The following is a 17,013-nucleotide window of genomic DNA, read 5'->3' on the forward strand; positions in this document are numbered from 1 at the left end:
GAAGAAAAGAGGGAAGTTCAATTAGTTAGCAATGACAGGATCTTATCGAAATGTGTAATTAAAGTCTCTACCTCTTAATGACATGCTGGACCTAATTATGGATTTTCTATTTACAGTGTTAATTTATTCTAACTTGGCAATACATGCACAGTATAGACACATGTAAGCAAAGCCTACCAATGCCCAACCCAGATGACGAATCCAAATTAAACAGGAGTTTAGGGTGGTGGCATGTGTTGGATAGTAAATGACAATGGCTGTGCACGTTTGCTGACAGCCCTGGGATAAGTGTTTGTACTTCTCTACCTAGATAAGTACGCACACAGGAAAGAGCTTTCCTTTTTAAGATTTTACTTATTTCATGAGACACAGAGAGAAAGAGAGGCAGAGCAGGCTCCACGCAGAGGGAGCCCACCGTGGGATGAGATCCCGGGTCTCCAGGATCAGGCCTTGTGCTGAAGACGACACTAAACCGCTAAGCCACCCAGGCTGCCAAGAGCTTTTCTTTTAAAAAGTAAATACATTTCTATGAGGGGATTCTCTCACTACAAATCCAGTTCACAAAAAGGTTTGGGAACCCAATGCATACTCCTGAAAGGATTGCCACAGAAAAGCAACGAATAATGTGTATAGTTGTCCCCCCCTTATCCACAGAGAGTATGTTCTAAGATGCCCCGTGGATGCTGGAAACTGCGGATGGTACCAAACTCTGTATGTACTGTTTCTCTCCTATACATGCACAGTAAGAGAGTAGCAATAATACAACATACTAGAAGTTATAAGTTACCTAAATGTGGTCTTTCAAAATCTTATTGTACTGCACTCACCTTTCTTCTTGTGATGATGTGAGCTACTGCTGGTCTGATGGTACATCAAATGGATGGTCTGCTTTTGGACCACAGATGCAGGGCAGGGGTGTGTGTGTGTGGGGGGGGGTAGTTGAAATCATAGAAAGTAAAATCTCAGATAAAGGGGGAACTGCTGTAATTTCAATTACATTTTTTTTTCTGAATTTTAATTTATAGATGCCCCATCTAAGAAAAATGGGATGCTCCCCACTAGGGGTCATTAAAAGCAAAAACTAGGGGAAATTTTAAAATGAAAGCATTACAAGAACTAGGGGGAAATTTCCGGAAGACCTAAGATTAGGACACCGTGTGGGAACAGCTTGAACAGAATGAGTTCCAGCTTCCTAAAAAAACTTAAGACAAAGAGCTAGAACTTTCTCTTAGCCTCCCAGCAGAGTAGGGCAGATACATGGATGTTAGAGGTCATAATGAACGCCTTAGAATTACATATACAATTGTTTACAGAATGGAAATTTTTCTGGCACAAATCTATAGTTTTCATCAGACTCCTAAAAGGATCCAAGAACCAACAGAGGAAGAGTTAGTCCTTTTCTTGAGAAACAAAAATAAGACAGCCACTGATGCTCCGGAGCTATTTAATATACAGTAAAAAAACAGACAGCTTTCACAATCTTAAAAACAAGATATTCAAATGATCAACAATAAACATTTTGCATTTTTACTGGTAACAAATATTTTTTAATGGAAGCAAAGAACATGAAAGCAAGTACCTTTGGGAAACGTCTGAAGCAGTATTTATTCCTTCCCGACGAAACATAAAAGGCGAAGGGATTTTCTGAGCTACCATGCTACAAATTTCTAAAAGAACATACCTCTATGGAAATACGAAGTACAGTTCAAGCCTTTTGTCAAGAACTCCACAGCATAAACTAGCATTATTTTTTTATATCTCAGCTGTTTCTTTATTTTTTCAAGTAAGCAGTGGTATAAAGTCTTTTTAAATGTTTCTTTTTCAAATGGCTTACAGAAAACGGCATCCTGGAACCTTTAGCTCTACGTCCCCCAAATTTTTTTTCAAGAATTTGATCCGTGAAAAATTTAAGAAAAAAAAAAAAAAAAAGAAGAAAATATACCTGGTCAGGTAGGTCAAGACAATCTGAAAAATAGATGTGTCCCAGCAGGAAGCCTCAAGACTTCAAATTCCTCAAAAATGCCACTCTACTCTAGGACAAGGGGGTTGGCTAACTAAAGGAATCGCTCACTGGTGTATGTGGATGGTCTGAGGTCCTGCCTGTAATCAATGGTTGCCGCGCATCATTTCTTGTAGATAAACTGTATTCATGTGATAAGCCGCCATCCAGCCTGGATGCCTCTGAGCATTCCAGTAATACGACTGAGAGGCAGCAGTGTAATAGTCCTGCCACGCCCTGTAGTAAGCCCTCCAGTATTCCTCATAATCCTGATAGGCGTCAGAAAAACCTGGATGCGTCTCCCCACAGCAGTCATACCAACCATCTTCCTGGGGCTCAGCCTGCGCTTGATAGGAAGACCACGGGGGGTTTCTCCGGCTCTGCTTAGCTCTCTGGTTAGCCCCCTCTTTATGCCTTGCCTTCGTTTGGGTTTCAGGTGATTCTTGACACTCTGCAGGATTAGGGGTGTCGTTTCCATTCAGAGGTTGTTCCAAAGATGTATGGCCATCCATAGGCGTGGACTCTGAGTCTTTCAGCTGAGTATCTGAAGAGCCTTCAAAGTAGGACTTATTTCCTTTGCTCTGGGAGGAAGTCCTCGAGCTGTAAGAATCACTGTCACTCTCAGAGTCTCCAGACTGGCTACTGCTTGCCAGCATCAGCACTTTCTCCTCAGGAACTTTACTGCTTACCAAACCATTCTGAGGATTCACAGTCTGATCCCCAGGACCTGTGTAATGCCTGATGATTTCCACAGGTTTCTCTAACCCCTCATTAATATAATGTTCATAATCCTCTACCAATTCTATAAAAGTCAAAGAGTATGGCAGATGGATTTTAAAGGAAGACAGACAAGGAATTTTGGGGAGTGACACAGGTAACACTTCTTTGACCTGGTGCTGACTGGCAGAGCTCTCAGCAGGGATCTGAACAGAATTCTTCACTTGCTCTTCCAACTGTATGCCACAGCCCCACTCTTTTGGAGACACTGCTTTTTCTATGATTCCACACTCTGAGTGGCTTTTTGCAGGAAGCTTTTGTTTGGTATTATTTTTTGATTTGACTAATAATGCAGACACAGAAGTATTTCTAGATGAAGCCACGTGGTTACCATGAGCTTTCTGAGTTTGAAAGGTTCTCTCCATTTTTTGAATCTGCTTTTTTAAGGGCTGGGTAGGTACACTTGCTAAGCCATATGTATGCATAGCAGCTTTAACCTCCACGTCCCAATCCAAACATTCCTCCATTAGACCAGGAAGAATGGGATCTACATAACAAGAACAAAAAGAATTTTAAAATTTTGAGCTGTTCTAGACCAGAAACTTTTGAATGACTTCTTATGCTTTCCAGGGTCAAATAAGGTTAAGAAATAAAACACACTAATAATATACTAAGACGCTTAAGAATTACATTATATTTGTATTTTAAAAGACCTAAACAATCCTTGCACTAAAGAAATATGCCCTCAGGCATGCCTGGGTGGCTCAGAGGTTGAGTCCAGGGATCCAGTCCCACCCACATGGGGCTCCCTGCAGGGAACCTGCTTCTTCCTTTCCCTGTGCCTCTCTCTCTCTCTCTCTCTCTCTCTCTCTCTCTCTCTCATGAATAAATAAAATCTCTTAAAAAAGAAAAGAAATATGCCCCCAAATATGCAGGACACATCCCATACCCACAGCAGTATCTCCCTGGACCTCCTGCTCAAAAAGAGCTCATGCAAGGAGTAAGGTCCATGCCTGCAGCAATTCTCCCATCTCTGCCCTTCTCGCTCTCCCCAGTGCCTCCCTTTTATCTGACTACTGCCGACAGCAAAACAAGATACTAGAAAATGGACTGTGCTTCCCCCAAAGCTTAACAGCTGGGAAACATTACAACTGCAGCTCTGCACCCAAGTAAACCAGCCACCCTATGCTCCCAACAGGGAGAAATCACTGCCCCCAACAGTGGGGAAAAACCTCTATTAGGGGTAAAAGTTAGAGGACTGTAAAAATATTGATGGTCTCAATGGCACTTGTAAGTTCTAAAACATTTGCTGGCTCCAGCTCTCTAAATTTCCTATTCCATCCAGGTGGGATGACTTACTCCGCCTGCAAACTCAGACCTTCCCAAAGTGTGATCAGTTTTCCTTAGGAAAACAAAACATACAGAGCCTCTGATTTACATGGATCTTGCCCATCTGTTGCTGCTGTCAGTGCTCCATGTACACGTACCCCTACCTAATCCCTCTGATCTGGACTCTTCAGCTGGGGCTCCTGACCTGGCTGAACAGACCGACCCTCTGACGAGAACTCTGATTCCCACTAAGGTGAGATCCCTCGCTTGCCTACACCTCTCCCACTCCTGCCCCAGGTACTTCATTGGAACAGTCTATTGCCGTACAAGTTCTCAGTCCAATATAAATCCAACACCATGAATATACTTTTCTCATGATTTCAGGGCTCTGTTAACATCACATAAAGATCAAAATATGTCATTTTCCAGTATCCAAAAGGCAAACTTAATTTTTATCACTAGATGCTATAACACTGAATCCTACCAAAGTCTTAACCCTCTTGTACCAATTTTCAATTTATTTTTTCTACATTATAATCATTTGATAGGTTACCAACAGACTTACACATATAATTAACATACTGTAATGTCTTAAAACAACAGAGAACCTAAAAACCATTTCTAAAAACAAATTTAGAAAATCAGGACACAAGCTTAGAGCAACTGAAGAAATCTGTGAAAATCAAAACTCACAAAATGAGTTATTACAAAGCCAGAGCTACTAGAATCCACAGAATTCCCAGACCTGTGTTTAATCTAGCTTTATAAAAAAATCACTAAATGAGTTATATATTAATTGGTAAAATATTCAATGCTACATTTATTCAATAACTACATATCCCATATTCTAGATCATGTATATACTGTATATTTATATATATATATTCACACATATGTACGTATACACATGTATACTTACAAACTAACAATGCAAATGTTAACATATATAGCAAACCACATTTCTACACAATTTTTTTTTAATTTTCAAGAGATCATTAATAGTTTGAGACGTGCAGTTTCCAAGGTGGCACTTAAAAAAATCAACTTGACAAATGACTCACTAAAATCAAAAGAAAACATTTCAGGGACTCCTGGCTGGCTCAGTTGGAAGAACATATAACTCCTGACCTCAGGGTCAGGAGTTCGAGCCCCATGTTGGTATGGAGATTGCTTAAATAAATAAATACTTTTTTTAAAAAAAGGAGAGAAAGAAAACTCTTCGAATTTTTTAAAATAGCATTCAAATTAAAGACACTACTCCTTCCTCATGGTGACAATGGAGAATATGGCTAGAATTATCTCTCATAGCAACAAAAGTATTAAACATATGCCCCATTATTTAAAAGAATAAAATGAAACTGCAAGTTTACAAACTGAAATATAGAGCTAACATAGTACTTAAATATTTTTCATGTGCCAAGAGTTAGCTTGCAATCTTCTCTCTGCTGCTTATGAGCTGTAAGAGTTTAGGCAAATTACTTAACTTTTCAATGCCTCAATACATTCATTCACAAAAAGTCAGTAATAATAGCACACACTTCACAGGATCGTGGCGAGAATTAAAAACGTTAATATACTGAATGGGACCAAACATATCCTAAGTACTCTGTGTCAGCAATTATTTTTAAGAGGCCTATCGCCAATATGATTGATTATTCTTTTGACAGCAAAATGAAACAGACAGGGATGCCTGGGTGGCTCAGCGGTTGAGTGTCTGCCTTCAGCTCAGGGAGTGATCCAGAGTTCCAAAATCAAGTCCCACACATCGGGCTCCCTACAGGGAAACTGCTTGTCCCTCCACCTGTGTCTCTGCCTCCCTCATGTGTGTCTCTCATGAATAAATAAGTAAAATCTTTAAAAAAAAAAAAAAAAAAAAAAGGAAACAGACAAAATATACCTGGTAAAGGCAGAAGATTGATGTTACATTTCTGGGCAATTTTCATCATCACGTTTTCTTCTTCTCCCCGACAACAGTAGGTCACTGTCAACCCCAAAGTACCTAAAAGCACAGAGGGCATGTTATGTCGTAGATCACTTTCACGTAAGTGACACTCCACCTGTCACATTTGCATTTCTTCCTCCTAGAGAAAGCAGCCAAACTTTTTTTCTTTATTTATTTATTTTTATTTTTTTATTTTTTTTACCAAAACGACCAGCTCTGCCAATCCGATGCATGTATGTCTCCCAATCCAATGGTACATCCAGATTTACTACCAGGTTCACCTTCTCAGCATCAATTCCACGGGAAGTCTTGGATTGAAGAAGACAGTAAGTACTTGCATTAACTGCCACACAGGCACCAACGCACACTCAATTATTCTAGTATAACCAAGAGCCGAGTTAAGAACATGAGGATATTTAAGAGCAAAGGAAAAAGAAATTAATTTCTAAGGACGAGTTTCAAGAATAAAGATGAAAATAAAAAACTTTGAAGAAAGCAAATTTCCCTACTAGAAAGATAATTCCCTTCTGATGTTCTTATCAGACACACCTATGTAAAATAAAAGATGAACCCTGTGCCTCTGATAACAGAGCCCAAGTCAAGATGGATTAGTCACTCAAACTGAACAGGAAATTTACCAAATCGGTGGAAATGAGGACTCTGCAATGAAAATGTTTCAGTTTGGCCATAGCATCAAGACGCTGATTCTGATTCATGTTGCCTAAAAAGACCCAAAAAGAAAGTCATATAAAAGCAACCTAATAAATATTTACCAAATCCACAAAAAAACAGAAATCATAACTATCGTTCTCAAGCTTTAAAAATACACCAACCCAAGTTAATTCTATCCTCATATGCAAATCAAGGTTAAGACCTAAAGTCAGAATCTTTTAAAATCTGGTTAGGCTGTCAGCTTGAAATTCAAGTATTAATTTTAAATGATGACTGGGTTATGCTTGCAGATTTAACACTATATCCGCAGAGTTACATATGAAGTAGAATAACTCTTAGGAAAATAAAATTGCTATAATCAGCTGTTTATAAATTTAGTTTTGAAGTGTGATCTACAGTCAAAATATTAGAAAAGTCTTCCCTGTACCCCATGATATATAATGACCAAACTAAGGCTAATAGGTTATAAACTAAGATATCAATGAAAACTCTAAAAAGGAGCTCACTGATCAAAAATTTCTTTATATCTTTCATTCCTACTAGGTCAGCAGTAATAATTGAGCTTTGTGTCAAAAAATGAATCATCTGGGCAGCCCTGGCGGCACAGCGGTTTAGCACCGCCTGCAGCCCGGGGTGTGATCCTGGAGACCCAGGATCGAGTCCCGCATCAGGGTCCCTGCATGGAGCCTGCTTCTCTGCCTCTCTCTGTCTCTATGAATGGATAAATAAAATCTTAAAAAAAAAAAAAAAAATGAATCATCTTGGGGCGCCTGGCTGGCTCAGTGGGAAGAGCATGTGACTCTTTACTTCAGGGTTGTGAGCTAAGCTCTACATTAGATGTAGAATTCACTTAAAAATAAAATCTTAAAAAAAAAAAAAAGAAGTTACAGGACTTCAAAACAGTTAATTCGGTAGCAATTCTTAGCATTTTTACAATGATTATGTAAGGTAGCAAAGTATTTTTCTCTGAAGATGACAAATTTTATAAAATTATTAAGTTCTTCACTGACATTCATTCCAATTTTCTAATTTCGTATTACATACCAAATTGCCTCTTGAACAAGGATATCGATATGTAATCTCTCAATGAAAAATTCACCTCCAATTTCCTTTACTCTGAAGACTCAGTGCAACCTCATACTCACAAGACAACTCACAAAGTAGTTATTTCCTCCTCCTGATGTTGGACATGCTTCAAGTCAGAACACTAAACAAAGACTAAAGTAAGAGAGGAGCTTACCTGAAATGCACTCAGCAGGAAAGCCTTTAGCAGAAAGGATATCTGCCAAGTGTTGTGCTCTATGAAAAATAACATAGAGGGTTATTTTATAGATATGGCCCTGCACCTTTTATTTCACAAATTCTTCAGGTAACCTCTTAAGGTACATACCTGCTGTGCAAATTAGAAAAGACTAAGGCTTGATTAAATGGAATTCTGCTGAATAGTTCCTGTAAATGCTGAGCCTTTTCCTCAAAAATCTTATGGGCCAAAGGGTATGAATTGACAATTTTGTAATACTGCTTCAAACCTACAAAGAAGAGTCTTCTGTTAAAACAAATATATTTGCTATATCCTAATAGCAAATATGAAAGCACCAGCCAGTGAGGCAAGGGAAAGCTCCAGAAAAATCACAAACCAGTAATGTTAAGTATCCAATATCTCTTCTCACCTATGAGACTCGGGTCACTGGAATTTAGTCTTACAAAAGTGGGATCTCTCATGTACTTTGTCAAAGCATTAGCCAAAAATTCAGGGTAGGTAGCTGATACTGCCAACATCTGTTTACTAGCAGGCAAGGAAGAATAAATCCAGCTGCAAAACAGAAGAAAAACACACACCAGGGAAACCAATCACAGTAATTACCACCTGGAAAAGCTCAAGAGAGACACTTTAGGATACACTTTTAATAGTCAAGCAAGTTATTTTTCTTACTTTATTTGCTCCTGGAAGCTGCCTTCTTCTAAAAGCTTATCTGCTTCATCAAGAATAAAGAGACGTATACTGCCTGGGTTCAAGTAGTCAAGTTCTATCAGTTGTTTAATTCTGCCTAAATTCCAGAAGAAAAGCATACTGAATTATTCAAGATGCACTGAATATGTGCAAATCTTGGTCAATGTTGTTACTCAACTTACTCACAGGTTATACTGCTGACCTTCTTAACCTGACCCTCATTATTATGCATGTAAACTGAATCACAAAGCAGAAATTGTGAGTTCTGATCTTGCCTAAATCCATTATTTTTTCCTCATATTTCACCACCAATCAGTATGGATCATAAACACTCTTCCCATCAAAAGACTTGAATGCAAAAGCCCTGCATACTGAATTCTGATTTGAGTGATTCACAACTGAATGATTAATACAGAAATAATCCCAATCCATGGCTTAAAAAGGCTTCCTGAAAATCATCTCATTCCCCTTCTTCTGAGAAGCCAATTTCATACATGTGCTTAAACATCCTTAGGAATGGAGATCTCATACATAAATTCTGTTGGTAATCCAAATTCTGTTGGTAGTCACATGTTTGTATCTCACTGGTCTAAGCCTCTTCATTTTATAATTCTCAAAATAATTCTCATAGTTATCGGAGATTCCCATATTCTTATATTAATTACATTACTTATATTAAAAGTGTTCAGTTCTTAAGGAACCCTAATTATGAACAGGGTGATATCTTACCAGGAGAGCCAACAGCAATATGACACTTTTTAAGCCTGGTTTTGTCTTGTGATAATGGAGTCCCTCCAATAAAGACATGACACTCTAAGCCTTCCATTTTTATTCCAATAGCAGTAATAACAGAATGTATCTGTACAGCAATTTCTCTTGTAGGAGCCAAGATCAAAATCTAAAGAAGCATAAGATACATAAACCTTTAACAAGTCACAGGAGTAGATACGTATGATTGGCACATTCATACTACAGTGAGCTATCTTTCATTTAAGCAGTTGTTTTAAATGATGAGTTTTTACTGAAAAGGGAAACTAATCCGTTCATTCACCTATGTATTCATTCGACAAATATTAAGCAAGAACCTATTATATGTACTAAGAAACAAATAGGTCGCTGTGAACAGCCAACAATACACAGTCCTTGCTTTCCTCGTGGCACTTTCATTCTATGTAAGAAGACAAACAATAAAAAAACATTCATAAATCATGACATACAATGAAAAGTGCTATAAAGAAAAATCAAACAGGAAAAGAGAGAGAAGTGACAAAGAAGGGAGTTGTTTTGAATGGGCCAATGAAGGAAGGCCACTAAGGAAGTAACATTAGGGACCTAAGTGTACACTGCAGAGTAGACCCAGCTGTGTGACATCTGGGGAACTGTTTTTAGGAAGAGGACACAGCAAATGAAAAGGCCTTATGACAGTAATGTTTTTGATGTGCCTGAGGAACAGCAAGGAGGCCCATGTCACTGGACCAAATCAGGGTCAGATATCTAGGTCCATGAAAGAGAGCCTTGAGACTAATGTGACTAACTATGGGAGGACAAGGTGAAACTACATGTTCTCAGCTACGAGAAGAGAAGAAAAGAAAGAAAAGAAAAGAAAAAAAAAAAAAGAAAAGAAAAGAAAACCTAGGGAGAAAATATGCCAAAACAATTCACAGCAGTTTCTGGGTACATGAGGTTATGTGTTGTTTTCTGGTACTTCTTTGCTTTCCTGAATTTTCCAATTTTCAAAAATGAATATGTATTACTCTGAGAACACAAAGATCTGAAGTTTAAAAATACAAATTTGGTTTATGGAACTTATTCGGGATTTTAGCATTTCACCTACTGCCAAATTGTCAGAAGCCAAAATCTCAACTACATCTCAAATTCACAAGTAGAACAGCTTAGGTCTTTGGGAAGCAAAAGGGCTTCCTATGGGCACAACCCAGGATTTGGTAGATATAAAGGAATGTGGATATGCTGGCATACTGTTTATACATAACACGGGCCCAACAAAACTTTGTTAAAGAAATGATCCCCAAACCTAAGTCTCTTACTCATTTGGGTAGACCATCTTTAGACCTACTCCAAGAAAACCTAGAAATGGGAGATCAATAGGATATAGTCACAGAGCCCTAAGAATCACCTGCAGTTACCAGCAGCAATAGCCGGAGCACTGTCTTATCATCAATCAGGCCAAATACTAAATCTTACCACAATCGGGCCAGCAAGTAAAAGAATAAAGAAAACCTACCTGTATTCTCAGGCAATGCAAAAACTGACACACATGGCAGACATAATCTATTTAAGACGCAGTAATAGAAATTTCCAAACATCTAACACCAATGACGGATCCTTGGTCACTGTCCACACCACCACCATCCAATAGCTTTAATGTCTACTTAACTTCTAGACCTTTCATTTGCTTGACTCAACCATTCATCAAATCCATCTGTCTCTCGGGAGCTACAGGTATCGCATCCAACCCGTGATAAAGTCCACATAACGGGGGCGCCTGGGTGGCTCCGTTGTCGAGCATCTCGATCGCATCCTGTGATCGCAGCCCCTATGAGGCTCCCTGCACGGAGCCTGCTCCTCCCTCTGCCTATGTCTCTGCCTCTGTGTCTCTCATGAATAAATAAGTAAAATCTTTAAAAAAAAAAAAACACATCCACATAACATAACCTCCTTCGGGTCCTCCAGATCATACTCACCTGGGTACTTTGGTTTTCGAGAACAAGAGAGTCCAAAGCGATGGTAGAGAACACACAGGTTTTCCCAGTGCCAGACTTAGCTTGAACAATTAAATCTGAGGAGAAAAAAATGAACAGATCACAAGCCCGTACGGACCAAAGAAGCTTAGATACCAACACGAAGTCGCACAACCGGAAGGGCCTCCGGGGATCACCTAGTTGGCACCTTCGTCTTTAGTTAACTCAACAAAAAAACAAAACAAAACAAAACAAAACAAACAAACAAAAAAAGCCTAAGGCCACATCCGGAAACAGGCCTCGTCCCCGGACCTCCGCGGCTCATCTTGCGCCTGTCTCTGCGCCAAGGGCCGCCACCGCCTCCCGCCCGAGCGCCGCGTCGTCTGTGCCGCGGGGCTCCTCCCGCCCTCACCGAGCCCGCAGCGCCCCAGCGGGATGGCCTTGAGCTGCACCGGCGAGGGCCGCTCGAAGCCGGCCGCCCGCAGCCCCCGCAGCACCGGCCGCGACAGCAGCAGCGACTCGAAGTCGGCCGGCTCCGCCAGCAGCACGTCCCCGGTGCGAGGCCGCGGGCCGCTGACGTCGTGCGCCGTCCGCAGGCTCCGCGGCCGCCCGGGAACCGGCCCCGAGGCGGGGAGCTGGGCGGCCTCCGCGGGCGCTCCCGCCGCGGCGACTCCACGCGCCGCCGCCATCGCCGCCGCCATCATCGCCGCCGGGTCTCGCGGTACTTGGGCGAGGGCGGGGAGCTACGAACGAGAGGAGGGAAGGCTATTGGCCGTGCTCGCGGGAGCCGGCGGCACTCGGGGCCGCGGAGGCCGGGGAAGGCTCGGGGACGGCGGGGTCACCGGGGGCGGCCGCGGCGGCCTGCAGAGGGCGCCGCCCCGCCTCCCGGGCCTCCGCCAGCCGCCCCGCCCCGCGCCGCCCCGCCCCGCCGCCCCCTCGACGCGGCCTTTGTGACGCGCGCGGGCGCCGTCGACTCGGCGCCGCTTCACCGCCGTCTGCCCTCGCCCCGGCAGGGCCCGGCCCCCCGAGCTACGCTGCCATCTGCTGCACCGCGACCAAGCCCCGCTGCGCCGCCTGACCCCGGCGCGGGCCCTCGGACCTCTCCGAACCCAGCCCTGTGCCTCCGTCCGTCGTCTCAGCCTCCCACTCAAGGGCTCACAGCTCCCCGGCTCTGTGCTGCCCTCCGGCCGCTCCTGCCCCGGCGCCGGGCCCCGCGCCTCACGGGCGGCGACTGGCAGGCTCCGCGACTGGCGCTCCGCTCAGGTCTCTGCTCGAGCAGCGCCGCTCCACAGAGATCACGCCTCGCCTCCAGTATCCTGACGGTCTTTTAGTTCGGAGCTGATCAGCCAGCCCGTAAGTGCGTCGTTGGTTTCAGGCGCGGGGCTCGGCGATTCATCAGCTGCGAACGAGACCCGGCGCCCCGCACCTCACCCCGTTACCCCATCCGCGTAGCCGCCTCCGCTGCAGCGACCCTCAGTTTGTTTCCCGCAGTTGAGTCTCTCCTGCTTTGTGTCCCTCTGGTTGCTCCCCGCTTGGTTTCCCGTCCCCTCCCCGGTGACCCACTGCACCTTTTCCTATATTCCACGTACGAGCGAGAGCACGTAGTCGTCTTTCTCTCCGCATGATACGTCCCAGCGCTGGCCACGTCAGTGTATCTTGATTCCAGCAGAGTTGACAGCGTCACGTTGATTCCACGCGTGCAGCACAGGGGATCCGCCGTCCTATACGCTACCCAGTGCTCGCCACGATTTCGCTCTGGTCTCTGTCACCTGTTTCGCCCCTACCTGTTGTTGCTGTCTGACAGGATCACCCCATCCCCTCCGCTCTCCCACCTTTCCCACTACTCTCTGTCTCTGGTACTTACCACTACCTCAGGCGGTTGATTGCCTGTATCCCCCACTCTACTAGGACAGGAACCTGTCTGGTTCTCTCCTGTATTCCTAATGGGAAAAAGATCAGATCTCAAGACATAGTAAGTGCTCGATATTTATTGGATGAGCAAGCTCCTGTGACCGCGTCTTAGCCATAATTCCAGATTTAAATATTTCCGGAACCTCATCTTATTCACGATTTCAAACCTGAAGATATTCGGCATCCAACTCCCAACTTTTTCTTTTGTCCTCATGTCATTCTGATCCTTATCTCTCACCCTATTCTCACACATATGCACACACCCAGATTCCAAATGATAGAGGAGGGGCAAGGCAATCCCACTGGAAAGAGGTCCCGAGGATGAATTTTGCTTAGAAATTTAGAAAAAAGGGGGGATCCCTGGGTGGCGCAGCGGTTTGGCGCCTGCCTTTGGCCCGGGGCGCGATCCTGGAGACCCGGGATCGAGTCCCACGTCGGGCTCCCGGTGCGTGGAGCCTGCTTCTCCCTCTGCCTGTGTCTCTGCCTCTCTCCTTCTCTGTGACTATCATAAAAAAAAAAAGAAAAGAAAGAAAGAAATTTAGAAAAAAGGGATCCCTGAGTAGCTCAGTGGCTGAACGTCTGTCTTTGGCTCAGGGCATGGTCCTGGGGTCCTGGGATGGAGTCCCGCATCAGGCTCCCTATAGAGAGCCTGCTTCTCCCTCTGCCTGTGTCTCTGCCTCTCTGTGTCTCTCATGAATAAATAAAATCTTAAAAAAAAAAAAAAAGAAAGAAACCTAGAAAATGCAGAAAATGTCAACTGTCCATGTGAAGCAGCGGGTGGGGGGGTGGGCCTGCCAGGAGCAGGCACTGAAGTTTCCAGGCTTCCCCGTAGTATCCCCACCTCTTTCATTCACCTAACTCCCAAATCCCAAACCTGGGAATTATTCTAGACTCCACTACCTACCGCCCCTCTCCTTTCCTAAGTTTGACCTGAGGGCAGATAATTTAGCCTCCACATATTTCATTCCTCTGTTCTCTCCATGGCATGTGTCCTATTTTAAAGCCCCTTTGTCATTCTAGCTGTTGAAACAACCTTCTGAATGGTACCCCTGCCTGATTTCTTCTCTCTCCCAACCATTCAACCCACAGGTGCTGGAGTAATCTTTCTTCAGTGCGATTCTTAGATTGTTTGGGTCCAGCTGCAGATCCCATTCCTTTTAACAACCTTCTTTATTTCCCATGCCAGACCTCCACTCACTCTATAATAACTCCAGTCTCACTCTTGCTGTGTTCTGTTTACTTATTTGTGTGTCTGTCCCTCACGATGAGCTTCTGAAGGATGGGAATTTTGACACTCTAGGCTTGCCAGCCCAGCACATGCCCTTGATGGGCCTAATAAACATTGAGTCTTGCTCAGAAGTCTTCACTGGGTATCCATGCACACAGCAATAGTTCTGTAGGACTCACACCAATCACTTATGAAGAATCCAGCTCTCATCCCAAAAGCAACAAAAAGATTGCTCTTGCAGAAAAGAACATTTACAGTTTTATAGGTATTCTGGGATTGTGTCTGTTGTTTGTGATGTTTCATAGACACAAATATTGCAGTAATGTTACCAGGAAGAAATTGTACTGCTTCAGTGAAAAACACAAATCAATAAAGTGCTTTCCTCAGTAGTGAAAAATGTTAATAATGCTGTTGGCTGTGACTTTTAGTGCCATAAAGATAAAATCCAAAGGTAAGAGACCATTCAACAACTAGTTAAGGTTTCACAGCAACAAGTCAGACTGTTGTGTGCCTCCCGGCCTCCCCCAGGGTAAAATCACACTGGGACCCCAGCCTTTTCTTATGCTGGTCCGTCTACGTGGGAGGCCTTTCCTCACCTTGTACCTGGGAGTTAGAGAAGGGAAGGATTCCTATGTACTGAGAAGCAACAAAAACAAAACACATAGACTCAGGGTAGATGCTGAGGTTCTAATGGTCCCATACGATCATTTCACAGTAAAGGTTCCTATACCAGAGGAGAGGGAAATGATGGCGAATAAAAGCATGGACCTAAGGTGGCCCACCCTGAGTATGAGGATCCATGGGAAAATGTAGAAAGGAAAAGCACTAGTTTGTTTTTAAAAAAAAAAAAAATTGTGTTTATTCATGAGAGACAGAGAGAGGCAAAGACACAGGCAGAAGGAGAAGCAGGCTCCCTGCAGGGGACCCCGGACCCCAGGATTACACCCTGAGCCGAAGGCAGACACTCGACTGCTGAGACCCCAGGCAGTCCTGCACTACCATTTTGTTTTGTTTTAATTTTTATTTATTTATGATAGTCACACACACACACAGAGAGAGAGAGAGAGAGGCAGAGACATAGGCAGAGGGAGAAGCAGGCTCCATACAGGGAGCCCGACGTGGGACTCGATCCCGGGTCTCCAGGATCACGCCATGGGCCAAAGGCAGGCGCTAAACCGCTGCGCCACCCAGGGATCCCTGCACTACCGTCCTTATGGCTACTTCTCATTGGACCCTCAAAGCAACAAAGGGTAGGCCATACTGCATTCAACCACAAACATCTCTTTATTCTTTCTTTGACAAACATCCTCTCACACCTAATGTGAATCAGCTAAACAAGGGAGACCCAGAAATGGGATGGAATAATCAGAGCCTGGCCCTCAAGGAGAAACATACAGGGTGACAGGTGGCCTTGATCAAGGAGGAAACACACAGGTAGCACAAGATGGCTGTAAAATCATTGCAATACTCACATTTTTCAGGGGCTGTAATGTGGGAGAAAGTGGGAATTTATGAGAAATTAAGGAAAATGCCTTTTACTATTCCAAGAGCAGTAGCTTGCTTTATGCCCTCCTCATCTCCACCCAAAATGAAAGCGTGCCTTAAAGCATGCACCTAACTATGAGAAAAGCTCCATGAGCAGATCGTTCCTCACCCAATCCTTGGAGTCTAGTACTTGTGCCAAGACAGCACCAGGGAGGCAAAGCTCAAGTCCTGTGAAGTACCAGGGCTTCACTTTCTGAGCTGATCCTTCAGGATAGAGAAGGAGTGCATCAGGCAGTGGGGGTGGAAGGAGAGTTCACCAAGCAGACAAATCAGAGATATTCTGGGCAAAGTGAACAGTTTGTGCAAAGGCGTGGAAGCATGAGGAACTGTAATAGTTTAGGGAAGCCACGAGCTTTAGTGTGAACGGAGGCAAGTAAGGCAGCAGGTACCAGGAAATGAGTCTGCAGAGATATATCGGTCCCGCATCACGGAGGGCCTTGTCCGCTGCCACAGGAATAGAGATGGAGTGTGCTGTGCTCTCCCGTGCACAGGGCCCTGTTATGTAACAGGACAAATGTGGCTGGTAATGTGGATGAGGCTCTAGTCATGGCCAAGCTGAGGAGTTTGCATCTACAGCATCTACATTTGGGATCTGATTTGAGGCAGGTCACTGCAGGACCCATTTCACATGCTGTCTCTTACACCCGACAGCACCTAGGTGTGCTAGGTGACGGCTCTCCAAGCACCAGGGCACACTGCTTATCCTGCAGACCGATGAAGCACCTGTTTCCTCACTCTCTCCCTCCTGGACAAGGGGGACCTTTCTTCCCGCTGTTCCTCCATTGGTCTGTTCAGTGGATTAGTGCCATCAATTAACTTGGAGTGTATCAACTCACAATATCTGGCCTCCTGGACAGAATCTATTGCTCCATGACCTACTCAATCCCATGTAGCTACCTTCCAACATGGAGAATGACTATTTTTACTCATTCCCCTTGGCGTAAGGAGTGACCATATATTCAGTACCTTTTTCAAAAAAAAATAGATTATTTATTTAATTCGCGAGAGACACACAGAGAG

The 17,013-nt window shown here is 43.7% G+C and overlaps 1 protein-coding gene across 1 annotated transcript; it reads right to left on the minus strand.

Moving 5' to 3' along the window:
* Window positions 1-1,427: 1,427 nt before the first annotated feature.
* On the minus strand, window positions 1,428-12,182 carry DDX20 (DEAD-box helicase 20). Its single transcript, XM_055312588.1, has 11 exons — window positions 11,722-12,182; window positions 11,313-11,407; window positions 9,340-9,508; window positions 8,593-8,707; window positions 8,330-8,472; window positions 8,050-8,188; window positions 7,900-7,958; window positions 6,626-6,708; window positions 6,190-6,295; window positions 5,943-6,044; window positions 1,428-3,263 (listed from the first exon to the last, which is right to left on the minus strand). Exons 1-11 carry the CDS (start codon window positions 12,011-12,013, stop codon window positions 2,107-2,109), a joined length of 2,460 nt encoding a protein of 819 aa, XP_055168563.1. The 5' UTR covers window positions 12,014-12,182; the 3' UTR covers window positions 1,428-2,106.
* Between the last annotated feature and the right edge of the window lie 4,831 nt (window positions 12,183-17,013).

This window comes from Nyctereutes procyonoides, unplaced genomic scaffold, assembly GCF_905146905.1.
Source record: "Nyctereutes procyonoides isolate TBG_1078 unplaced genomic scaffold, NYPRO_anot_genome, whole genome shotgun sequence".
Lineage (NCBI taxonomy): Eukaryota > Metazoa > Chordata > Mammalia > Carnivora > Canidae > Nyctereutes > Nyctereutes procyonoides.

Coding starts and splice junctions, on each gene's coding strand:
- DDX20 (XM_055312588.1), bottom strand. CDS start 12,013: ATGATGGCGGCGGCGATGGCGGCGGCGCGTGGAGTCGCCGCGGCGGGA. Junction 7,959..8,049: donor TTTTCTAATTTGCACAGCAG/GTATGTACCTTA, acceptor TATTTTTCATAG/AGCACAACACTTGGCAGATA. Junction 6,045..6,189: donor TGGCAGAGCTGGTCGTTTTG/GTAAAAAAAATA, acceptor CTGTGCTTTTAG/GTACTTTGGGGTTGACAGTG.